The sequence below is a fragment of the Rhinolophus sinicus genome, chromosome 3, assembly GCF_057876585.1.
Source record: "Rhinolophus sinicus isolate RSI-liver-muscle chromosome 3, RSI-T2T, whole genome shotgun sequence".
NCBI lineage: Eukaryota > Metazoa > Chordata > Mammalia > Chiroptera > Rhinolophidae > Rhinolophus > Rhinolophus sinicus.
The window spans coordinates 140,704,603-140,730,975 of NC_142503.1; the positions used below are offsets into that span (position 1 = coordinate 140,704,603).

At 33.0% G+C, this 26,373-nt stretch overlaps 2 protein-coding genes across 2 annotated transcripts; one reads left to right on the plus strand and one right to left on the minus strand.

Moving 5' to 3' along the window:
- Positions 1-5,960: 5,960 nt before the first annotated feature.
- Positions 5,961-25,178, plus strand: TERB2 (telomere repeat binding bouquet formation protein 2). The gene is made up of 7 exons (XM_019725534.3): positions 5,961-6,024; positions 6,138-6,219; positions 6,945-7,084; positions 9,066-9,124; positions 11,831-11,916; positions 17,970-18,058; positions 25,000-25,178. The coding sequence occupies exons 1-7, from the start codon at positions 5,961-5,963 to the stop codon at positions 25,140-25,142; spliced, it is 663 nt and encodes a 220-aa protein (XP_019581093.3). The 3' UTR covers positions 25,143-25,178.
- Positions 23,423-24,301, minus strand: LOC148758661 (eukaryotic translation elongation factor 1 epsilon-1). The gene has a single exon (XM_088796399.1). The coding sequence runs from the start codon at positions 24,272-24,274 to the stop codon at positions 23,750-23,752; it is 525 nt and encodes a 174-aa protein (XP_088652525.1). The 5' UTR covers positions 24,275-24,301; the 3' UTR covers positions 23,423-23,749.
- Positions 25,179-26,373: the final 1,195 nt, after the last annotated feature.

The following is a 26,373-nucleotide window of genomic DNA, read 5'->3' on the forward strand; positions in this document are numbered from 1 at the left end:
TACCAGCCTCACTCGTTTCTCTTCTCAATTATCGGGAAGTCTGGAATAATGAAAAGAGGATTCACAAATTGAACTCCATTCTCGGTGTCCTAAGTGGATTTCACTGGAGCCTTTCAAGATGTCATTCTAATTTGCTGGGGTCTTCTATGATGCGGGAGCCTCTTTCATGAGAGTGATCATTGTGATACTGTTAACGGAGCAACTTGAATTTGTGACGCTTAGGAACTTTTTTCCAATATGCCCAGAAATTCTATTATGCTGTCATTATTCTCCAGCATGACTCAATAGATGAATTTTCAGAAGTATGCTCTTCTTCCTATTTAATTTTCTTTTTAATATAAAATTTGCAACACATCTCTTTTCTAGAATTTGTTACTGTAATTAAAAAAAAAAAAAAACTGCTCCAGAGATTTAAAGAAAAAAAACCAGAAAATGGTCTGGGCCAGTTTATAATTTTGTCTTGAATTCTCTCAAGATATTTTTTAGTCCAGTGGATCTCTGACTCTTTCTCAGTCCCTTTTTCTTGCTTTATTGATCTATGAAGGCACTTGTTTTTCTGTATTCAAATACATGTATTTCCGTCTGCTATGTCCTTTTCATCATTCCTGCATATAATTTAAATATCAGTATTTTTCATTTTGTCCTCTCCAATATACTCATATTCCAGCTTGTTCCTTCTAAGTCTAAAGTACTTAGCATCATTGATTTCAACAGTATTCTTGATGAACCATACCTAAAAATAGTCCCATCTAAATGGGCTTCAATCTCTATATCTGACAGGTTTTTTGGAGGGGAGGGGAATAGGTATTTAGAACTTGCAGCACTGGCCCTCTTAAACTACAATTAGTGCAGCTCTTAGGCAGGGTGAAAGCCCCCTCTGTCATAACGGGAAGGATACACACATACGAGTATTATAGGTAAAAGTCACGTATCATTGGCACATATAATATTTATACGTTTATAGCTGCTGATTTGGGTAAACAGCCATGATATGATTATGGCTACATTTAAGAAATTATCTTTTTTTTTTTTTTTTTATGAATTCACTTCAATCAGAATATCATGAGGACTTGTTTTATGCCTGGAACCTTGCTAGATGTTTTGAAGGATATAAAAGAAACATAAAAAGAAAAAAGTTTCACTTAAAAAGATTTAAACGAAATTCCGATGCTTGGACCTCATGCAAGACCAATTAAAGCAAAATCTCTGGCAGATAGGACCAAGTATTTGTAGTTTCTAAAAATTCTCAGGTGATTCTAATGTGCTGTTAAGGCAGAGAATCATTGAACTAAAGGAACATGTTTTCTTCAAAAATTGTTTTTAAAATTCAAATTTACAGAAACATTGCACATTTGTATGATAAACTCCCATGTGCTCTTCACCTAGATTCACCGATTATTAACATTTTCCCACATTTTCTTAGTCTCCCCCACATCCACCCCATGTGGTTTTATGTGTATGTAATTATTATTAATGTTATTTTGCTGAACCACCTTAGATTAAGTCACAAGCATTATAATTCTTATCCCTAAATACTTTAGCAAGTATCTCCTAAGAACCAAGATATTCTCTTACATAATCACAGGTCTAAATTATCAAATTCAGAAAATTTAACACCGACACGATACTACTTACTGGCTAATATACACTCCATATTCAATAAGTAAATATTTCTAATGGTGGGGGTTTAGGCACTGTTGTAAAGACAAAGTAGTATGACAAAGTGTTTGGGGGATAGAAGAGGGCTTAGCTGCTACCTCTTAAATCACATGTATAGTTCTAGATAATTGATATCTAAAGTCTGTCCTTGGAGACAGACAAGTATTACAGAGAAAGGGGGGGGGGTGTCAATATTCACCAGAATAGGAAGAGAAAATTATAAGGAAAAGTTGTGATTAAATTGGATAATGAAAAATAAGTAGGAACTAATATACTTCTTAAAAATCAATGTTTTGTGGTGATGGTTGCATAGTTATATATGAATAATTATGCTAGAAATTAGTGAACTGTACAGTTATATAGGCAGATTTTCAGGATGTAAATTATACCCTAGTAAAGCTGTTTTTAAAAAAAAAGAAAAGAAAAAATGAATTATTCAGATCACCAGGAGACCAAGGACAGACCACAGATGTACACATATTTTCCACTATCTGAAGGGATCCACTTTAATACTTTTCTGACATACTACCTCAGCTCTTCAGCATTTACCTTAACATTAGATGACACAAATTTTTTCCCCCACACTTTCCCCAGATAACCGGTTAGTCCATGCTGAATAATTTGAAGAATCCCTCTACTTAGAACTTAGATTATAATTATAAGCAGGAATCCTTCTAATGAGTATGAATTATAAAACACCAATATGGGGCTTCCCTGCTAGAAATAGACCCTGAATGGTATTCACTAAGAAGCGTGACTGGGGCTATTTTATACATTGTTTTATCTCAGGCTACAGGAGATGAGGCTGACAGTAACAAAAATATCCTTGTATGAAGTAGAAGGTAAAGAGGGCCCCATCAGTGTGTTGGGATTCACTGAGGTGAGACTCTAAAAGGAGAATGCCTTGCACTTTTCTTTGACTAACTGGACTTTTAGAATAATAGTGGTAATATCATTGCTCAGTTGCATAACACAGCTGAGATACAAGAGGGAAAAAATAATAAAACTGGATTACCAAGTATTTCCAAGGAAAGAGATGTTGTGGATAAATTCATTTTTCAGATGAGTAAAGATGGTGTTTATTCAAGGCCGAATATTTGGTTAGCTACTTTAGATAAAACTCTCCTAAATTGACATACTTTCTTGCTTATTTTAAAAAATTAAATTTAAGAAATATACAGAAGAGTGTATGGAATATATATGTACAATTTAGAGAATAATACAAAAAAAACAAGCATTCATTAATTAACCACCTAGTTTTGGAAATGAAACAGCATCAAAACCTTTGAAGATGCTGTTCACCTCTCTCAGCCCTGAGGGAGTCACTATTCGAAATTTTGTATCTGGCCTTTTCCTTTTTGAAAATAATTCATATGCCTGTTTTTCCAACAAGTGTACTGTTTTGTTTTTTCTGTACCACATATGTAAGTATAATTTTACTGTGCCTGCTTTTTGAACTTTAAATGAATGGAATTATGTTGTATGTCTTCCCCGCTTTTTCAAAATTCAAAATTATGTTGTGTTCCGACTATGAAAATAAAACAATTTAAATATCCAAACTATTGTTGATAAATGATTGTTTATCAAACACATGAGTGATGGTTTCTAGTTTTTTGTTTTTGTTTTTTGGTTGTTGCTATTGCTTTAACAACAATGTTGCCATAAACATTGTTGTATATGTGTACCAGTAAACAGGAGCAAGACTTGCTCTACGTATATATCTAATAAATGCTGGGACATAGGATATGCATATCTGCAGGTAAGGAATGCTGAATTGTTGGTCAAAGCAATTGCGCCCATTTACATTTTCACAAGCAGTGGGAGTTCCTTTTAATCTACATCTCTGCCAATTCAATTTTTACCAGTAAGGTGGGTACATAATGATAACTCATTGCAGTTTTGGTATGCATTTCCCTAATTACCACTGTGGTTGAGCATCTTTTCATAAGTTTATTGGCCATTTAAGTGTCCTCCTCTATGAAATGCCTATTCGGGTGTTGGCCCATTTTTTTATTGGGTTGTTTGTCTTGTATTGATGCATAGGATTATTTATATGTTCTGGGTAACAATCCTTTGTTGGTTATTTGCATTGCAAATATCTTCTCCTACTGGTTAATACTTGTGTCCTGTTTAAGGAATCCTTCTCTACTCAGAGGCCAGAGACATACTCTCCTGTGTTTTATTTATATGTATTAAAGTTTTACCTTTCATATATAAGTGCTTATTAGTTCAATCAACTAGAAAGTAACAAGTATGCTTATGCATGCACCTAATTACATAATTTCAATATATATAAAGCAAAAATTAACAAGAAGAAATTAATAAATCCACAAACAAAGTAGATTTTGGCATGCCTCTTTCAGTAATTGATAGAAGAATCAGACAATATAATTAACAAACTTAACCAAATGAACATATGTAGAACACTGCACCCAACACCTCAGAACATCCAACAGCTTCAGAACATTCTTTGTAAACAAACACAGAACACTGGTCATATACTTCAGTCACAAGGAAAATTTCAGCCAATTTTAAAGGATATAATCACACAGGCCACATTTTTTTACCTTAATGCACTTTAAAAAACAGGAAGCAATAGCAACAAGATAATGAAATAATCCCATGTATTTGGAAATTTTAAAATATTTTAAACACCCATGGATCAAATAACATATTGGAAATCTGGAAATATTTTAAATTGAATTAAAAAATGACATATCAAAAACCGTGGCACACAGTTTAAAGAAAATGCATAGACTTATATGCACATATTAGAAAAACAAAGGATGAAAATCAGTCATCTCTTTCAATAAATTAGAAAAAGAACAGCAATTTAAAACCAAGAATAATATGAGAGCAGAAATTAATAAAACAGAAAAGAATACAAGAGAGTATCTATGAAGCCATAAGTTTGTTCTTTGAAAAGGTTAATAAAATTGACAAACCTCTAGTGAGACTAAGAAATAAAAAGGCATAATTAATAGAAATGAAAAAGGAAGCATTGCTGAAGAGCCTTCAGACTTTTAAAAATATAATTAAAGTTTTTATGAACAACTTTATACCAATATTTTTGGAATTTTAAATTAAACGGATCCAAGACCAGAAAAATATAGTTTATCAAAACTGATGTAAGGAGGGGGAGTAGATACTGTAAAAGAAAAACAATTTTGAGAAAACTGGAAATTTGAACACTGGTGATATTTGACTGTACTAAATAATTATTATTTTTAAGTGTGATAATTGTATTGTGGTTATGTTTTTTAAAAAAGTCCTCATCTTTTAGAAATTCCAATTAAAACATTTATAGATGACATGATAAAATGAGTTTTGCTTCAAAATAATACTTAATGCTACAATTCTGCCTCTGGGTATTTATCCAAGGAAAATGAAAATCAGCTTAAAAAGAAATATGCATTCCTATATGCAGTGCAGCATTCCTTACAATATCCAAAATATGGAAGCAACCTAAGTGTCTGTCCAGTTGATTCATGAATGGATAAAGAAGATGTGGGGTATATATACAATGGAATTTTACTACTTAGCCATAAAAAAAGAATGAAATTTTGCCATTTGCAACAACATGCATGGTCCTGGAGGACATTATGCTAAGTGAAATAAATGAAACAGAAAAACAAATAATGTATGATTTCACTTATATGTGGAATCTAAACAACAAAACAAATGAGTAAAACAAAACAGAAACAGACATAGATACAGAAAAGAAAATGGTGGTTGCCAGAGGGAGAGAGTGGGTAGGCAAAATAGGTGAAGGGGATTAAGGGGTACAAACCTCCAGTTATAAAATAAGTCACAGGGATAAAACGAACAGTACAGAGAATAGTCAATAGTACTGTAATAACTTCATATGGTGACAGAAAGTAAATCAACTTATGGGGTAATAACACGGTAATGTACATAAGTGTCCAATCACTATATGGTACACCTGAAACTAATATATCGTAAGTCAATTATGCTTCAATTAAAAAAAACACACTTGACGCTACAGAACCTGCACCCATGCCTGTACAACATGGAACAATAATTTTGTTAATACGTAGGGTATGAACTCACAAGCATGACTGACCCTTCTCCACCATGGTCTGTGAAAGCTGAGAGGCCTCTCCACAATCCCCGGAGTTGCTCAGCTGAGTCTCGTAGTGACGGCAGACTCTTTCCTCCAGTCGCAGGCTTTTCCCGCCCGTTACTCTGAGAACCAATCATCGAACTGGGCTTTGGACCAGGACCAATCAGCGATCTCTGCCACGCCCTCCCCCTCACATCCTCCTGTGGGAGGCCTCGCCATGTTTCAAGGGCAGCGGGGTTGGTTCTGCAGCAGCGTCCACCGGGACCTGAGGCAGTTCTGGGGTAGGAAGCTGGGAGGAAAGGGTGGGTGAGGGGTTGAGGGGAGCATCCCTCCTTGCTCTGGTGCCTTGGCCTCGGCGTACATCCTGGCTTACGCTGTGTTCTTGCTTCCACAGAGGCCGAAGGGGGGACGATCAGTGACCCAAGGGCCGCCAACTTCTTGTTCAGCTGTGATGCTTCCCATCCAGACACACTGAGGTACTTGAAGGCCACATTGCAGTGCCTCTTGGGTCATGACAAGCCAGGAGTTGGAGAGGGAAATTGCAGTCCATTAGTAAATATGGATGATAGGAAAAGACTGGAAACGAACAACTTTTCAGTCCTAGATGTGGGGGTTAAAGTAGATAACCTTTCCTCTCCTTTCTGCCACACTGGCATGGCCTCCTACCTGGTCCTTGAGTCTCTGCCCGAGTCCCAGTCGTGTTCTTTCCAGCTGTCTCTCCCACAACTCCGTGTGGCTTTTTGAAGGCCCCTCACATTCATTACGTTTAAGCCAAATCTGATTGCCCTCATACATACACCAGGTCAAGCTTAAAACCTTCGTAGTTTCTTTTGAATAACAGGTTCTACCCCCATTAATCAGTCAGTGGCCTAACACCATGGATCTTACCCATGTAAATATTCTTCGTATTCACTGCCACTATCTTAGTACACACCCTAATTACCTCTTGCCCAGACTAATTCAGTAACTTTCTAGAGGTTGCTCTGTCTCCAGTCGGTCCAACCGAGAGCCCCCTTCACACTGCTGTCCAAACATGTTTACAAAGCAGAGGGCTAATCACGGCCCCCGCTGACATCCACGCCCCCTCTCCTGACTGCCTACGGATACTAATTCTCTCTACTTCCATTTATTCTATTTTTTGAAAGTTTGAATACATTTTTGTTCATTTCATAACCTAAAATATTTCCTTTCTTTTTCCTAGAATATATGAGAGCCTCGATTACATAGAAGATAACGCTACAGTTTTTCATGCCTACTATCTCTCTGCAGTAGCTAAAGCTGAAATTAAAAACTCGGTGGCTTTAGGTCATTTCATTCTTCCTCCTGCATGCCTGCAAAAAGGTGAGCAAAGATCATTCATCCAATCCCTATTAGACAGCCAAATCCAGTTAGATCACCCAACTGTACTGATCTTTGTTCTCGATCTGAGATTTTTGTGTTTTGTATCATTTAATATAAGTGGGAAAGCATGGACTTGGGATCACATTGCCTTCCGTGTATATTCTAGCTTTGTTTGTTTATCCTTCATTTTCGAATTCACTGACCTCCTACTGTGAGGCAGGTTTCAACCCAGGTGCTGGGGATTCAGTGGTGAATAAGATGCAGATGTTGCCCTCACATTGTTCACTGTCTAGGATCCAACACTTACTACTAGTTCTGTGATCTTTAGCAACTTCTCCCAAGTTGTTCTGAGGATGAAGTGAGATAATATAAGTAGTCCGGTGTGTGAGCATTCAATAAATGTTCTTTGCTAGTTTTGAATCTCTTCATTATTTTTCTGAAACTTTTCTAATATTTAAAGATTCATTATGATAATAAACTCATATATTTGTATTGTTCTTTATACTTTTGACAGTACTTTCACATTAATTATTTTAGCAACCCTGTGAAGGGCAAGTAAGTATTAATCTGCTTCTGAGATTGGTTCTTTTAGTTTTCCCTGATTGGAACATACTTTCTTATCCTGTTTGGTCAAATCCTACCTATCTTATATGGGCTAATTTTAAATATCCCTTTTTTGTAGGTCTTGTATTATTACCCAATTCTTGATGTATATCTTGATGTGAATATGTCCATCCCTAGAAAGACGGATTGAAACTAAAGATTTCTATAGAAGAGTTTTAGAAAACCCAAAGATTGGGTTCCTTTCATAGTTATTGTCCTGGCAAGACCTAGTTATAACAATAAATTGCTCTAAGTGATTACATAAATAAATGACTGGATAGGAGAACTGATTTATTCAAAAACTGTGCCAATCAGTGAATACCCACCCTCAAGGAACTTATATTGTAGAATGATTATCTAATCTGATTTTAAATTATCATTCCTATTCTGTCTTTGAGTTTATTATCGTACATTGAAATGTATATAAATTTTTAAAAAATCTGTTTGGAATAAAAACACACTCCTTTTTTAAAGTAAAAAAGTATACATTATTATCCATCTAAACTAATATTATCTAATAGAATTGCGAAGATGCAAATGTGAGCCACATACTAATTTTAAATTTTCTAGTAGCCATATTAAAAAGAATACAAAGAAGGAGGTAAAATTAATTTTGAGAATGTATTTTATTTAACCTAATCTATCTAAAATACCATTTCAATATATAACCAATATAAAAATCATTGAGGTATTTTACTCTGTTTTTTGATACTTAGTCTTTGAAATCCAGTGCTTATTTTACATTTACAGCACATCTCAACTTGGACTAGTGACACATTTCAATATGGTACCCACATGTAGCTAGCCTAGTGGTTGCTACTAGACAGCATAGGTCTAGCAGAATATTACCTTTTGTCCTTGAGTGGACTACTGTGGAAACTTGAGATCATTGAGTTAGGATGATGACATAGTCCTTTGACATACTGAGCATTGTAGAATTCCTGCACTACCATGCCCCCTACATATGTTGCTCTTCCACTCTTCTTTTAGCAAAATAAATTATTGAATTCTTGAGGACCTCTATTCTACAAATTCAGGAATTGTACAGCTTTTATTTTGACTAGACATTATCTTTTTTATTAATGTTTGGCCTAAAGACACTGACATCTAATGAAGATACATATTCTAGCAGAAAAAGTTTACAAGAATGATTCTCATAATGCATTATAATTATCTGGAAAGTTTGTTAGAAATGAAAATTCCTGAGCTTCTCTTCAATTATCTGATTCAGTAAGAATCTGCATGTTCAACAAGTCTCTTGATTTTGATATAAGTGGAATAATGCTCGCCTAGAAATTTCATACTTCAAGTAAAATTCAGAAAATTCTACAAAGTTACTTTTTAAAAACTAGTATTGGGTTTCTTTTTCCTACCATAGAAATAAGAAGAAAAATCGGTAGTTTTATTTGGGAACAAGACCACTTTCTGATAGAAAAGGTAAGAGTAAATTAAGGTAATTGATTAGAATCTACAATTTCGAAAATTTTTGAGAGCCATGTAACCTTAAAAATGTTTACTTGTGACATATTAGCACCGATGATCCAGATTAAGGAATTTAAACACCATGCTTTTATTGAACAGTATCTGGTTTGACATTGTTTTTATACTACCGTGTTTCCCTGAAAATAAGACTTAGCTGGACAATCAGCTCTAATGCGTCTTTTGGAGCAAAAATTAGTATAAGACCCGGTATTATATTATATTACATTATACCCGGTCTTATATAAGGTCTTATTATATTATATAAGGCCTGGTCTTATATTATAGTAAAATAAGACCGGGTCTTATATTAATTTTTGCTCCAAAAGACACATTAGAGCTGATGATCCAGCTAGGTCTTATTTTCGTGGGAAACACGGTAGCACATTAGTAACATTGAGATTTTTTGGTAGGAATAAAATTATTCACATAAAAAACTTGAAAATCTGCTTCTGTCAATTATATTAAGGGAGTAATAGGTGCACAGTATATACCAATTCTTTACTGCCAGTGTAGATTCTGATTGATTAATTGCTGATTGTGCCATTTGTTAAATGCTTTGAATAACACACCTCAATAAATGTGTATAATAGTGAAAATTGACTTTTGCCATCCTGCCTCAAATTTGCCATCCTGCCTCAAATATGTCTATGCTTTTGACTTACTTCAGAATCTTTATGAAATAACCAAATTGGGGGTAATCTGAACATCAAAAAGAATAATGATGGTAATGGATTATAAAACTTTAAATTCAAAAGAACCCATGATTCCATAGTAATAGTTTAAAAACAAAAAGAAAGAAAAATAGAAGAACCGAAGGAAGGATAGAAGGCAGGCAGGAAGGAAAAAGTAGGCTAAGAGAAACTTTCGTTTCAGAATAGCAGCTAATAAATATAGAAAGAATAATAGAATAGAAAATCCCCATTTTACCACCCCCACTAAAATAATTGATTTAGACAAGGGTCATTAATGGATGTTAAACCCATGATCTTAGATGATCACCCCACAGATTACTTATTATAAAAATGTGGACTGTATATTAGGTGATATTGAATTAATGTTAATTTTTTCATTGTAATAGTGGTATTATAAAGATAAAATAATTTTTTTAGAAAATACATGCTACAGAGTAAGGAGTAAAATGTCATAATATCTGCAAATATTTTCAAATGGTCAAGCAAAAATAAAAACTGATAGAAGGCATGCAGGGTGGTAAAAATGTTAACACTTTCTGAATGCAAGTGAAAAGTATATAGTACTTATTGTATTATTCTCTAATTTTTAGTAAGTTTGAAATTTTTCAAAAAAAAAGTTAGGAAGGAAATCTTTATAATATATTTAAAGCCAAGCAATTCACTTATACATTTTTTTTATTTTGTTTTTTTCTTAACTTACACATTTTTTACTCCTTTTATTACTTTGCTTTTTCTTCCCCAAGTGTCATCATCTGAAAATAATAGTTCTTTTAGTATCTTTGTCTATATTGTACAAAGGACCAAAATATCTAATCCTTGACTTACCACAGTACTTCCAGGGACATGAATTGTGATAGACTGGTTATTACTTGACAGTAAATATTGAGTATACCAGAACTTTACAGCTAAAAATTTCCTTAAAGATCATTAATTTAATCATTCAGTTTTAGAAATGAGAAAAGTGAGGTAAAGTAAAGATCTATCTTAGTTTACATAGCCAGATATTAGCAAAGTGGAACCACATTTTCTCAGTTCCAACCCAATCTAATGATTTTTTTCTACCAAAAAAATTAGTAGAACATGCCTGTTCTACTATTGACTATTGACTACAGACTATTGACTCTAGAAATTGTATTATTATATGATAAAGGATTTTGTTAGTTCTTTCAAAATATTGATTGATATTGAATATTAAATTATGATGTAACCATTTTATATGTAAGTAGAAGGTACTTCACTGAACAGTAACAACAAGGGTAAATCTGGAAAGTAATTTGGGGGAACATTATTATTGTTTCGAGTGGATTTGTGACCCAAATATAGAAATTTCCTAATGACTTACACGTATTAATATACCATGTGGTAATATCTGAGTCACTTTCGCATAATATTTTGGAAAAGCTTAGTATACATTTAGTTCTTTTGTAACTCCATAGCTAAATATGTCACTTTAATTTTGAAGAGGAAACCTAATTTGTTCAGCTTACTTTGTGTTTTTGATTTGTAGTTCACAGGCAGTCTAGGAATTTTCAATTCAAGAATTTTAAGAAAATTTAAATTAATAACACTTTTTTGTTTCCTTATTTTTTAAAACTAAAAAGTGACTAACAATTGTCACCCCAATAAACTTTAAAAAAAACCCACAAAAACCAAAAAACTAAAAAGTGTTATGACCACATTAGGGAAAATTTCAAAAATTGAAAAGAATAAAATCAATCAAAGTTTTACTATCTAATACAATCACAGCTGATATTTTAAAAATTCTGTTCTTTATGTATCTCTAAAAAATATGGTGTTCAAAATTTTGTTTTTCCTACCAAACTAGGTTGAATGTACCTAAGTGTATAAATATTTTTATGACACTTGATATATATTACCAATTAACTTTTTACTTTAAAAGAAACAATAAATGATTGGATCACTAGTGTGCTGATTGTTTTTTAAGTGTGATTTCTTTTGCTATCCACAGCATGATGAAGTAATACCAAACGAAATAAAGGCCCTTAGGGAAAGCAGTGAACTAGCAACAGATCACAAAAAAGAATTATCCAAAAGGTATTGAATTCATATACTTCATGATATTCAATTCAACATAGACATCTTTGAGCACGGACTATATGTTAATCTCATTTAATTTTCACAGTTTCCTTATGAGATTGATATTATTATCACCATTGCCATTTTACAGAAAAAGAGATCTAGGATTAGATAAAGTAATTTGCTCAAAATCTTCTAGTAAGTGGGGAGAAGCAGGATTTGAACTGGTTCAGTCTAATTCCAGAGACCATGTATTTAACCACTATGTTAAACTAAAGCTGCACAAAAGAAACAAGAATTTTGTGTATATTATGATGACTGTTACATTATTTTTAAAATATATTTTTAAATAATAAGGAAATACACTAAATATTAGCAGTAATTTTATTAGAATTGGAAGTTCTGAGTGATTTCCCCCTCTCCTTCCCAAATTGTTTGTAATGTGTTACTTTGGTTTAAGAAACTACATTTAAAAAGACAAACATGGACTTACCATTATGTTAGGGCCAATCTATGAGAGGCCCCTTTGTTGGAGGCTGACTTATTATCAAATCCTAATTTCATATTTTCCAGTTCAGTAGTTTTAAAATATTCAGAGGGAGCATTGATTTTGTGACACTCTGGTATTAACTGCTAAAATAAAAATGACCAAATAGTAGTTGTCTTTCTTCAATATAAAAATTAATGGGTTTAATTTATATGTTTTTTTTCAATTTGAACTTTTTCCTCTCATAATTTTTCTCATACATTTTGTACCTACTATTTTGGTTTGTTATAATTTGATGTAAGTTATCTGATTTAATACAAAGTTGCATATTTAATTATGTTAAGTTTAGTAAATCATTGCTTCATGATCCTGTGACTTCTAGATATTCTACTACTTAACTTTGAACTTACTTGTTATGCTTTTTGAGATAAGAAACTGGTAAGGAGAAGAAAAAAATGAAAATAGAAGTGATGAGACCATGAAGATATTCTCAAGAGATGGATAGAGGAGAGAATAGTTACCCTAAGTGACCTTGTAAGAGAAGGTTGGGAAATAGAAAATAAAAAGTGACGTCTAGTGATTCACTTGACTAGGAAAAATATCGGCTACATAAGTTCTTTGACAAATGGTTGTCCTGCAAAACACAGAAGCCATAAAGGAAAATATTGATAAATATGACTACCAAAAATATTTTAGACTTGTGCATGACAATAGAAATACCATAAACCAAGTCAAAAGAAAAATATACACTGGGAAAAACATTTGACAAAGGTTAGTTTCCTTAATACACAAAGAAGACTTCCAAATCTGGAGAAAATATGTCCAATCCAATAACAAGAAAAATAGACAAAGCATATGAATAGACACATTTAGTACGTGTCTACCTAGAGCCTTTTCTTTGTGGAACCACCAGAGGACAGCAGTTCACAATAATTCATTTGATTCTCACACCCTTATTGATAAATACTATTAGTCCCATTTTACAATTGAAGAAACAAGTTCAGATTGCTAAATAATTCACCCAGTATTACTTAAGTAGTGAAGCTAAATTTGAAACCAAGGCTACCTGGTCCAGAGTCCAAACTCTTAATCACTATGCTGTTTTCTTTCTAATTTGTTCCCAAAATCTTCAGAAAATTGCATGATTTTTCTCTTGTTTTTAATTATAGTATTTTATTATGAATGTAATTTATATAATTTGTCAAAATAGAAAATACAAAAAAAGAATAAAGAAAATTTAACTTACTATAAGCAACCCCACCACTCAGAGATAACCATCATCAACATTAATACATTTCTTTCTAGTTTTATAAAAACACACACATTAAAAAGAATTGAGGCCAGCCTGCCTATATAGTCTGTCTCTTATTTTACATTTAGTGTTCTACGAGCAGTTCCCCATTTTTGAAAAGCCTTATTTGATATTATGATTTGTAATGGCTGTATAAGGAATTTATTTCATCTTGTTTAACCACCATCCTTTTTTAAAATAATGTTTTAAATTATTTACAGTTTGTTACTCTTATTGCACCTTCAAGAATATCCTTTTAAAAATAAATCTTTCTCTACTTTTTAGATAATTTTCTTAATGTAAATTCCTAGATGTGGAATTTATGGTATAAAGAGATATGAATATTTTCAAAGGCCATGACATCTACTGTTAGTTGCTTCCCACAAAAGTACAAATTTAAACTACAACCAGTGTTGGTCTCACCACATCCTCTTCAGTATATTGAGTGTTAATAAGAAGTCATGTGCTAATTTAATAGATGAAAAATGGCATCTTGTTTTAATTTGCATTTTTTTTATTACTAATAGGTTTGAACTGTTTTGAATTTGTTTATTAACATTTTACATTTCCTTTTCTGTGGCTTATTTGTTTCTCTCCTTTCTCCATTTTCGATTGGGGCCTTATTATTTTCCTTACCAACTTGTCTGACATCTTTATATAATAGCTATATTACCCTTTTGCCAATTTGTCACATTGTATCCTCAGTTTGTTTTCTGCCTTATACTTCTTCAGAGATACAAGTTTTAAATTTTTACATCATTAATCACTTTTCCTTTATAATTTCTTCTATTGCTTTTACCTTCAGATAAGTCCTTTCCCATTCAGAGATCAAATAGGTTTTTAATTCTGCAGGTATTTATTTTGGTTTATGGTGCTAGGAAGATCTAAATTTATTTTTGTTTTGCAAATAAGAAATTTCCACCAGTTTTTTGAAAAATAAATATATTTCAACTGATGTGTGATTTCCCTTTGTCATATGCTGTTTTTATGTGTATAGAGATCTATTTTTAGACTTTTTCATTCCATTAATCTGTGGATCTATTTTTATATCAATATAATATTCTTTTAAGTTAGGCTACTTTATTTATGTATTTCAGTACTTGACAATGCAAGTCCCAAACTCATTATTCTCCTTTTCGTTCTTCATTCCTACTAATTATTTTTCTATTTTCAAATTTTAATTATTTTTTAATAGTTAATATATTAATGTGCTTCAAAATCCAAGAAAATATAATGGCCCCTAACAAGCCTGTTTCCTTCCAGATGCAGCCAATATTATCATTTTTTATATATGCATGTACTAAGCAAATTTATATAAATATTTTTTAATTTCTCCTTTTCTCACATAATAATACACTGTATTACATTCATTTGTCATGCAACAGTGCCACTGTGTTTTAGTTATTTATAATATGATTTAATATCTAGAATTAGTTCCTCCTTACTCTTTTTCAAGTTTTCTTAGCTATTCTTTCTGGTTTATTTTTCCATATGAATTTTACAACCAGCTTGTTAATATTAACAAAAAATATTCCTGTTGTTATTTTTAGTGACATTACAAAAAATTATAGATTTACTTAGTGTGACTATCTGTAATGACAAATCATCCTATCTGACAAAATGGTATTTTTTTCCCCATTTGTTCAAGTTTTCTTTTGTGGCCCTTAATGAACATTTTCATATTCCTAGGGTTATTATTGTTGTTATTATTATTATATTCTAAATTTAGTCTTGCCCCCATTAGATGTTTTAACATGTTGTTCAGGTGAACTTTAGAATTATTTTTTTTCTTAAGCTCTAAAATCCCTTTGGGATATTGAAAATTGTGTTAAACTTCAATTTGAGAAGAATTGTTGTCTTTATAATTTTCAATATTCCTAGCCAGGAGAATGCTTTTGGTTTTCCTTTAGTTTTATTTATCTCAGTAAAGTTTACTGTTTTTCTTCATATGAGATCATAAATTTCTTGTCATGGTTTTTTCCTAGATTTTTATGAATTTTGTTGCAATTGTAGATTTCTTTCATTTTATTTTTTATTAATTATTGCTGTTATACAGGAAAATTATTGATTTGGGAGTATTTGTCTTATATCTACCCACTTGGAATCTTTAAGATTCTAAGAATATTTCAGTGATTCTCTTGGATTTTCAGGGTACAGAATCATATAATTTGTTAATATCAAAAGTTTTGCTTCTTCCTTGTCACTAGATATTTCTTATTTTTCTTTCTCTCCCCTCTCCCATCTCTTACTACTTGGCCAGAAATTTTAGAGCCATGATAAATAACAATAATGATATGGGTATCCTTATTTAGTCCTTGACTTTTTGGGAAACACTATTTTGCTTTATTTGTAGGACTTCATTCTAACTGAGCTATAGCTTTTTTTAGAAGAGTTTAGATTAAATCTAATTTTTAAACAAATTGAAAATAAAGCCTGTATTATCACTCAGTGTAATTTTAGATTTTTATGAAAATAATAAATTTAAGGATGACCCCAATTTTTTATTCTTGAAGTTTTTATTTTCATACAATTGTATTATCTATTGGTCATATGAAGTCTAAATATAGTAAATATGTACTGTTAGAAAATAAGATATTTTAGTTGAAAACTGCTTAGCTCTTTAAAAATTAGAATATAATCAATTGTACTATACAGCCACACTCAGAATAATATAACTTTTTTCTTTTTAACTCAGAAGTCACTTCAGAATCTTAGTGTAACTCATGATTTTCCCAGACATCATTTTCTTTTTTATTTTAAAATATGGAAGTACTAGTATAGAGTTCCAATTATTTGAACACTGGATAACAAAAAATGCTAATTATTTAAAATAGAGCCCACTATGCTTTTCTTTTGGTATATTTAACATTACATATGCACATATGTATTTTATCCAATTCGAAAGTATCATTGAATTATAATACATTCAGGAATATTGAGAAAAAAGACCCAGTCCTCTATATAACTCAAGAAATCTTGTTTTTAGGGAAACATGGTGTGTATATATATATATATATATATATATATATATATATATATATATATGTCTATGTATATATGTGTATATATATGTCTATGTATATATGTGTATATATATGTCTATAGACATATACATATATATGTCTATGTCTATGTCTATATATGTATATATATATCTCCATAAGAAGTGGAGTACAACATAAGGAATAGAGACAGTGGAAATGTAACCACTGTGTGCGATGTCAGAGGGATGGTAGACTCGGGGAGGTGGGTTATCACTTTGTGAGGGGTATAAATGATAAATGTCTATTACAGTGTTTTGTACACATGAAACTAAAAGAAAAAATAGTGAAATCTAGGTGGTATGAGTAGATTTCCCTGTAAAATTATTCTACTCTAAAATCCTTTCAACTTTGCTATATGTTTACATTTTTCATAGTAAAATGTCGATGAAAAAAAAAGATATCCCATTAGAATTTCCTTAAAAAAATTAAGAACAGAGTTACCATGTGACCCAGCAATCCGTCTCCTGGGTACCTACCCAAAAAATCTGAAAACATTTATCCATAAAGACATATGTACTCCAATGTTCATTGCAGCTTTATTTACGGTGGCCAAGACATGGAAATAACTAAAGTGTCCTTCAATAGATGAATGGATAAAGAAGTTGTGGTATATATACACAATGGAATACTATTCAGCCATAAGGAAAGATGAAATAGTACCATTTGCGACAACATGGATAGATCATGAGATTATTATGCTGAGCGAAATAAGTCAGACAGAAAAAGTAGAGAACCATATGATTTCACTGATATGTGGTATATAAAACTGAAAACAACAAAAGAACAAGACAAACAAATGAAGAAACAAAAACTTATAGACACAGACAATAGTTTAGTGGTTACCAAAGGATGAAGGGGGTTGGGGGTAGATGGGGGTAAAGGGGATCAAACATATGGTAATTAAAAGAGAACTGACTCTGGGTGGTGAACACACAATGTGATATATAGATGTATTACAGAATTGTACACCTGAAATCTACATAACTTTACTAACAATTGTCACCCCAATAAACTTTAATTATAAAACAAACAAACAAATATTTACTTTGTTACATGACTAAGAGAACCAAAAATCTCTTGTATTAGAAGCACAAAAGAAGTTCACATTTAACATTTTTACCCAATTAAGACTGAAGTCTGATCAAAGAGCAATTAGATTATTATATATATTGCCTGGAAAGATTTCTTATTTGTAAAACAAGTCAAGAAAACAAATATAAACATAACTTGTGTATGTTTCACTTCACAGAACAGAAAAGCATTTCATAAGGACTCCAGTTACGGAAAAGCAGATGTACTTCCCTCTTCAGAATTACCCAGTGAACAACATGGTAACAGGTAATTAAAAAAAAAAAATTTGGAGTAAACCCAAGTGGAGAAGAAACAAGGGACTATTTTGTACCATAAAACTGTAGCCTAATAAATAGAGACCCCTCTATTATACTATTATAGATGCTAATAGAGGATGTGTCATTTGTGCATCAAATAAATTAATCTGCAGAATTGGCCCAAAGATAGTCCCATATTTTCTCTGTTAAAACACTAGTCTGTGGGGAAGGTGAACACACGTTCCAGTTTATACAAGACAGTCCCAGTCTATGTCTGTTGTCCTGGTATTAGCTTTTACTCTCAAGTGTCCCAATTTGGAAGATAAATTATATGGACGATTCTAATCACAGTTTCCTTTGAGAATCTGATGAAACATAGGCCCCTTTCCCTAGCAAACAGAATGCACCAACTTTACATATAATTTAAAGGGGCTCACACATGCCCAGAAACCTATTCATAGATCACCCAGGTGATCCATGGATCACCCTTGGACTCCATATTTGGGTTTCCTAGTGCCCAACAGAAAGAGAAGATAGATAACTGAGGTTGACCTTGAGAGGGTGGAACCAAGGGAACCAATTGAACACTGGCCACTGGGATTTGGATAGTGCTAAGTGAGATGGATATTTGGATACTTGGTCTGGGTAGTATTCAGTAAGGTCATTGATAATTTTAAAAATTTGAGATTAAAGAAAAACAAAATTTTTTTTAAAGAGTTTTAAACAAAAATTTGTTTTCAAAACACAGCAGTTTAAAAAGTATAGGTTTTTGAAATTTCATTAGAAAAACTATTTGTGTATTTATTATTTTCTCTTTATTTGGCAGTGTCAAAGCTATCTCCACAAATTCCTAGATGTCTTCTGTCATATTACTATTCTATCCATTTTGGCAACCATTTGTTTTATTATTTGTTTTATTTGTTCATTTGAGTAATATAAAATAGCCTTTACAAAAGCACTTTGATGTCTTGGAGACATCAAAGAAAACTGTTTCCCAGCTATGATAGTAAAGTGAGTCAGTCCTGGGACTCTTAGAAGCATTTGTGGACTGCAAAAGACAATTAACTAAGTAGAAGTACTTAAGTTCTAAGATTGGGAGCAGCTGATTGTTGCCCATATTTATCTCTAAGCCTAAACATTCAGATAAAATATAGGTTCCTTAAATCATGTTGTGGTTTATTACTGGTATTGATTTTGCTTGAGGCAACTCCATCACCAGGTACTAAACGTCTTGTGTTCATTTGGACTTACTAAATATATGATAACATATTAAGAAGATCAATAATAAATGTTAAAATGAGCCATATAATAAAGACAAATACTTAGATTTGGACATGTAATAATTGTTGACATAAGAAATGTCCTAATCTGTAGATAATTTTTATAAAAACTTATTTGAGCGAAACAGAGGGATACACCTGGAAGGAAGATCTCAACAGACTGAGATAAATGCTTGGGAGAACAACAGTTTGCAGTTATTTTATGCGTCTGAGATTAAGAAGGGAACTAAAGAAGATTACATGAAGTGGAATGAAGTAATGGGATGGGGTTACAGGATATTTAAGATTATGTGCTCTCTTGGGGGTGATCACATGAGTTTGGATTACTGGGTAGTTGAGATTTTGTATTCTCTTGAGGGTGGTTACAGTTTAATTCAAAGACATGTTAATCTAGATGCACAAAACAAAGGACAGGGCTGTTTAAGGGAAAAGCTAAACCTTTTAACTAAGAAGTTATATGCCTGGGGCATGATGACCCACCAGGAGTTTTATGATCAGATCACCCTGGGAGATTACTTTCCATAGAACCCTTTTTTCCCATACACATAATGCTGCTCTATGTTTCATTGCTGTCTGTTAAAAAAGACATGAGAGTATTATATAGAAACAAACTAAAAAAGAGCTATAAAAATAATCATTAGTCAGTATTTTTAAAGTACGATTTTAACCTGTGGTAATCTTTTGTTGATTTTATTAGTAGAACTGAAATAAAATTTTCTGATATTTTTATTTGCTCAATTGAATAATTATTTTCTCTCTTTTTATTGCTACATTAAATTTTAAAATAATACTTTCTTGGAAAAAATCTTCAATTTTTAGAGATAATTAATTTGTCTTTAAAATTTTTGATGTGAAGTAACAAGTACTTCTCTTTTGTTATCATTCCCATCTGCTTGTACAGGAAAAAATAACTTCTGTTTTTAGTTTTTATTTGAAGTGTGTTTTTCCAGCACCCCTCAGCTCCAAGTCAAGTACCCATTTCAATCTAGTTGTGGAGGGCACAGCTCACACTGGCCCATGCGGGGATCGAATCGACAACCCTAGTGTTACGAGCATCATGCTATAACCAACTGAGCTAACCAGCTGCCCCAGGAATAACTTCTTACTGGGAAAATCAGCTTGTGTTAATTTAAAATGTAATGAGTGAGAGTTCTAATTTAGGCTGTGGCACCAACTTTTGTGATTATAACTTGACTGTCTCTCCCACAAAATGGGTTGGGTTCAACTCAATGAATGTTTAATCTCTTAAAATAGAATTAATTAGATGTTTGGTTGTAGAAAATACAAGTTGGAGCTATACCCTACACCATAGGTTTCTCAGTGCTGCAACTCTTGGCATTTTAAGCCAGATAATTCTTTGTTGGAAAGGGCAAATTTGGCCTCTGCCCACTAGATGCCAGTAACCATTGCACCCAGCATCCCCCTAACCCCCAAGTTGTGACAACCAAAAATATTTCCAGGCATTGCCAAATGTCCCTTAAAATATTAAGGGATTTTTTTATTTTTTTTTTTTGGTGGGGGGTGGGGTCTGTTTTTTGTTTGTTTGGTTTTTGCTTTTGACCAGAACTAAATTCTTGTAGTTTGATAGCACTGGTTATATCACACATAAGTTCTGATTGAGAGCTACATGTGTGATTAATGAAAGAAAAAAATGTACTACTAATTATAAATTTCTTCCAGGCAAATATTTCCAAATCAAAAAGTTCTGATAATTAAATTTTGGGAACCTATGAATAGATACTGTGTTAGTTATCTATTGCTATGTAACAAATTGCTCCAAAACTTAGTGGCTTAAAACAGTGAACATTTATTATTTCATAGTTTCTGAGGGCTGGGAATCCAAGAGCATCTGAGGTGGATACTTCTGTCTCAAAGTCTCTCATAAGGTTGTTGTCAAGTTGTCAGCCAGGCTGCAGTTATTTCAAGGCACAACAGGAACTGGAAAATCCGTTTTAGAGCTAGCTCATGTGGTTGTTGGCAGGCCTTGGGCCTTTGCTGGTCCTTGGCCAAAAACTTCAACTCCTCACCTGGTGAGCCTATCTATAAGGGCTGTTCACAGCAGGGTAGCTTGCTTTCATCAGAGTGAAAAATCCAAGAGAGAGAAAGAATGTGCCCAAGACAGAAGCCAGTGTCTTTTTTTTTTTAATTAAAGTTTTTTGGGTGACAATTGTTAGTAAAGTTACATAGATTTCAGGTGTACAATTCATTATCTATGTCTCACATTGTGTGTTTACCACCCAGAGTTGGTTGTCCTTGCCAGTGTCTTTTTTATATACTACTGTCAACATTAGAAACGTCCAAATATGCAGAGAATTTTTATAAGAGTTTATTTGAGCCAAACTGATGACATATGCTGGGGAACAAGATCTCAAATGCTCCCAAGAATAACAGTTCTGTAGCTTCTTTTATGCATTTGAAATTAAAAGAGGGGACATAAGGAAGACTACAGGAGGGTGGGAGAAAGCAAGGGCAGGATTATACTACAAACTAGTTAAGATTATGTGCTCTCTTTCGAAGGAGGAGTCTGAAAGTGGAGGCATGTGCATGTTAGAAGGAAGGGTCTGGAAAAGGGGCATTTCAAAAGTAGTTAACCTAGATGCATAGAAACAAGGGGTAGGACTTGCTTAAGGCAAAGATAAACCTTTTAGTAAAGAAGTTATATGCCCAGGGCATGACTACCCACCAAGACCTGCCCATTTAGGAATTTATGATCGAATCACCCTGTGAGGTCACTTTTCATAGAACCCCTTTCTTCATCCACACTACTTTCAAAGGTGACAAACCATCAGTTTTGTCATGTGCTGCTACTCATATAGACCAGCCGAAGCACAAAGTGGAAAGAGACTACTCAAATTTGTGAATACAGAGAGACAAGGCTCATTCTGGGCCATCTGGGAGACTGCTTACCACAGTACATATGGAATTGTCCACCAAGAATGCCTCTCCTAGGAACCCTCTTTTCTTTCTCCCTGTTCATGTGTATTACACAGGAACAGTCATTTTCTAAAACACGAGCTTGCTCCGCAACCCCAAGAGCTGGGCCAATCACAGCTCTTTCTCTGAATTTTTAGACATGAAACGCAGCAAGTCAAGTCATTCTTATTCAGGTGACCATAGCTCCAAGATATGAAACTTGGGCACTATCAGCAGCCATGTTTTCTACCATGTAAGGAAAGCCAAATTACCTCAAGAAAGGAAAACAAAATGACATACAGAGAAAAACTGGAGACCAGTGAGATAACCATGAGAGTTGGTTCTAGTTGTTTCTTTTTCTTCTTTCTTTCTTTCTTTCTTTCTTTCTTTCTTTCTTTCTTTCTTTCTTTCTTTCTTTCTTTCTTTCTTTCTTTCTCTCTCTCTCTCTCTCTCTCTCTCTCTCTCTCTCTCTCTCTCTCTCTCTTTCTTTTTAAACAAGAAGTTTATTTAAATAACAAGATGCGTGACTTGAAGGGAAAACTATCTAGGATGGTTCTAGTTATTTCTGAGGCCCAGCAATATGTTTGCCTTCCTCATAGCTTGGTTGATGTGCCAGTGTCCTTCCAGTAAACCCTTTTTGTTTAAACTAGTTTAAATTGGGTATCTGTTAACTTCAGCCTAAAGTCCTAACTAGTTAAAAACTGCAACAATAATCCATTTCTGATGCATAATGTCCTATCCTTCTTATACTTACAGAAATATTTCATTATTGTAGTAATTATTTTTTAAATTCCTATCCTCACATATATCTTTAGAAATTTCACACAGCGTATTGTGCAATTAACTAGACATTAATATTTTCTTCACTAGTTTATTTTACACAGAAACATAGCCATTAGGCAAATATCATGAACTGTATAGTAATAGTTCTTCAAGAGATTTTCTGAAGTAAATGATTGTGATTAAAATATCTTTAAAGATATTAATCAATTTTATATGATTAGATCCATAGTTAATTATTAACTGTGAATTTATTATCTATTATCAGAAACAATTAAACTATATGCATGGATAACCTGTTGATGGTGGTGGTGTTCTAAATTCAATCATCCTTGAGCTCTACCAGAATTTTTTTTTATACAGTATTTACTTCTTTTTTTTTTTTCTTTTTTTTTTTTGGGTTAACCATTAAAAGGACTTTTTTATTTTATTTTAAGTTAGGCCATTGATTTGCAACTTTTATTAAAATAACTTTCATCTATAAAACAAGGTAATTTATAACTGGATGATTTTATCTCAAGTTTAGACAGCAGTTGAATTTTTACATTAAAAATTGCAAAATTTCAACTAAAGAACAAAACATTCAGACACAAGCTTATACTTAAAAACTTCTATCAACTTCAGCAAATAGAGAATGGCTGCTTATCAATTTACGTTAGTCCTCTGGTCCAGAGTATACTTTCCAGTTAAAATATTTTAAATCGCTCTTCTGTGCGGCATGGGTACTTCTAGTGGGAATTAGTATAGAGTCTGTTCTTGATGAAGACAACACTAGCCAGCTGCTGCCTGACGCCTGGGTAATGCTGAATGTGACAAAACCAGCGAGAGACATTAAGGTATTTCTCCTTTTCTTGAACTGTCAGGTCAACTATAAAACGATGAAGTCCATAGTATAATAAGATATCTGCTAAGGTGAAGTTATATCCTGTAAGGTAGACTTTATCTTCAAGATATGAATTAAGATCCTTCAACAGAATGCGGATATCATCTTTATTGGTGTGTCCATCTACTCGAGTTACTCTGTATTCTAACCACTGTTGAACTATTGCTTTTTCTTCTGCAGTGCTTCCAAGCAAATATTCTTTGTTGGCTTGCTTGACTAGATGAGCTGCTATAGTCGTCAATCCTATTAGATTTGGACCATTGTTTGTTTGAAGAACTGGAATCTGGCGCTCGCCCTGAGTGTTGTATTTGTTCCCTTTATTCAGCCCCAGGGACTTCTCCAGCAACGTCAACTCTGCGACTGCCGCCATCTTGCGGCCTCACCTCCCCGCAGGGGCGGAACCCTACAGTATTTACTTCTAAATTAGGTTTCAATTTTAGTATAAACTACAAACACTTATATTACACATAAAATATAATCACTCAGATAAACAATTGTTATCGAAGTAATATTGCTTACAGTCATTAAGTCCTTAGGCTCTCCCCATTCTAGGTGTTCTTTTTGACACTCATATCTCTTTCAGATTATTTATGACATCAAAATTACTCATACCGATAGCCTTTGTTGACTAAGCAATAAATCAATTTTCCCATTAACTTTTTTTTATTAGAGAATGTTATCCCAGTGTTAGCAGTGCAGGGAAGTGTTGCCTGCTCTACTAGGGAACATTACTAGCTAGTTGGATAGATAGTTCTAAGTGATTATACTCTAAGCCAGATACACTTCCCAGTTATTTTGGTCTAGGTACTTTCATGTTCCATCCCCAACCTCATCATCACACTCTCAACAGTCAAAGGAGTTAATAAAGTATTGGTGTTTCAAAAGGAGGTAGAAGGTTGGAGGGAGCAGATAAGGGGTAAGAAGGATGTTCCCTGATAATTATCAAGTTTCATGGAGAATCTTCTCACTGGGATTATTTCTTCTTTTTACATTTTTTTCTATAAACATTCTTTAGAAATCTTTAATAAATCAAAGACACTGAAAAACAGATAGTATAGTAAGATTTCAAATACATACATATTTTTTGTTTTGTAGGTTACATATCAATTGATGCCATGAAGAAATTCCTCGGAGAACTACATGACTTCATTCCTGGAAGTTCAGGGTATTTGGCATATCATGTTCAAAATGAAATTAATATGTCTGTTATAAAAAACAAATTGAAGAAGAAATATTAAGTTAAATTGTCCTTATATCTGGGCATTTATTTTCTATAAAATATTACCAAAGATGTGCATAATTTTAAATGCTCCCCTTTGGGACAGAATTCTTCTCTTTCTTCCTCAAAATGTGTCTTTAGGAACTTCAGAATCATTTTGGCACTGTGTTTTGACATTTGGGCTGGACTTTTTTCCCAGCTTGTAACATTTGTCCACAAATTCTGAGTGTACAGTTGTTATGGAGTAATTGTCGTTGAAACATACTTCATAAGAAGTCTCAATCTCTCTTTCTCTCAGATGCTCTTTTGGCTTTAACATTCTATTATATATATATACTTTTTAGGTTCAGTGATGTCAATGCAAAATTTATTCTGGTTATCTTATTTTGATTTAAAAAAAATTAGAATGCTATAGTTAAATTCTGAATTACTGTTTCTGACTTGAAAAATATGGAGTAAAATATTTTAATAATTCAGGTTTCGTGTGTGGGCAGTTTCTGATAATATATCAGAAGTGATTTAATATAAACAAGTGCTATGTCATCTGAAATGAACCCTCAAGGCGCCTTAGAATCACAGTGCTGAAAAAGACCTGAAGAACAGAGATCCAACCCATTTATTGTTCTTAATGAGGAAATAAGGGCCTTGAAAGGGTGTCTTGCCCAGGGTGACTAATTGGGGGCTAAACCAAGACTGGAACACAACCTCTTGATTTTCCAGGCCAGTGCTTCCCTATTCTCCCACAAGGTAACATGCTGTAGCCTGTGCCAGATATAATAGACAGCAGATCTGCAAAGGACACCTAGAAACAAGCAAAAATGCTTAGCTTGTCTTTGAAATAGGCTGAAGTAATATTGACATGTAGTGATTTCAAGAAGGCAACTTCTTTATTCATATGGTCATGCTATATATAATCTGGGGGGTTTATTACATTTTGGAGATTTATAAATGACATGTTATTCATGAAGCTATCATCTTATTAAAACTGCACTCTCTCCTTTGAAGTGCATACCAGCTGTAGAATTAGCTAATGAAAATGCACTTTTTTTTAGCATTTGGATCATTTGAGTGTATGTGGGCCCTGGCCTTTCTCCCATGACTCAAATTTCATGATTCAAAATTTTAACAGTAATCTCAGCATCGGCATTTGAGAGTTCTGTTTTTCGATAGTAACATTTCCTTATTTATACTCATATTTTTGGTTAAACTCTTCTAAACTTGTAAACTTAAAAAAAGAACAACCCTAAATG

Bases quoted from the DNA above. Each gene is read 5' to 3' on its own strand.
- TERB2 (XM_019725534.3), top strand. From the start codon at position 5,961: ATGTTTCAAGGGCAGCGGGGTTGGTTCTGCAGCAGCGTCCACCGGGAC. The intron at 6,220-6,944 runs GTACTTGAAGGC...TCTTTTTCCTAG, and splicing joins TCCCATCCAGACACACTGAG to AATATATGAGAGCCTCGATT. The intron at 9,125-11,830 runs GTAAGAGTAAAT...TGCTATCCACAG, and splicing joins ACCACTTTCTGATAGAAAAG to CATGATGAAGTAATACCAAA.
- LOC148758661 (XM_088796399.1), bottom strand. From the start codon at position 24,274: ATGGCGGCAGTCGCAGAGTTGACGTTGCTGGAGAAGTCCCTGGGGCTG.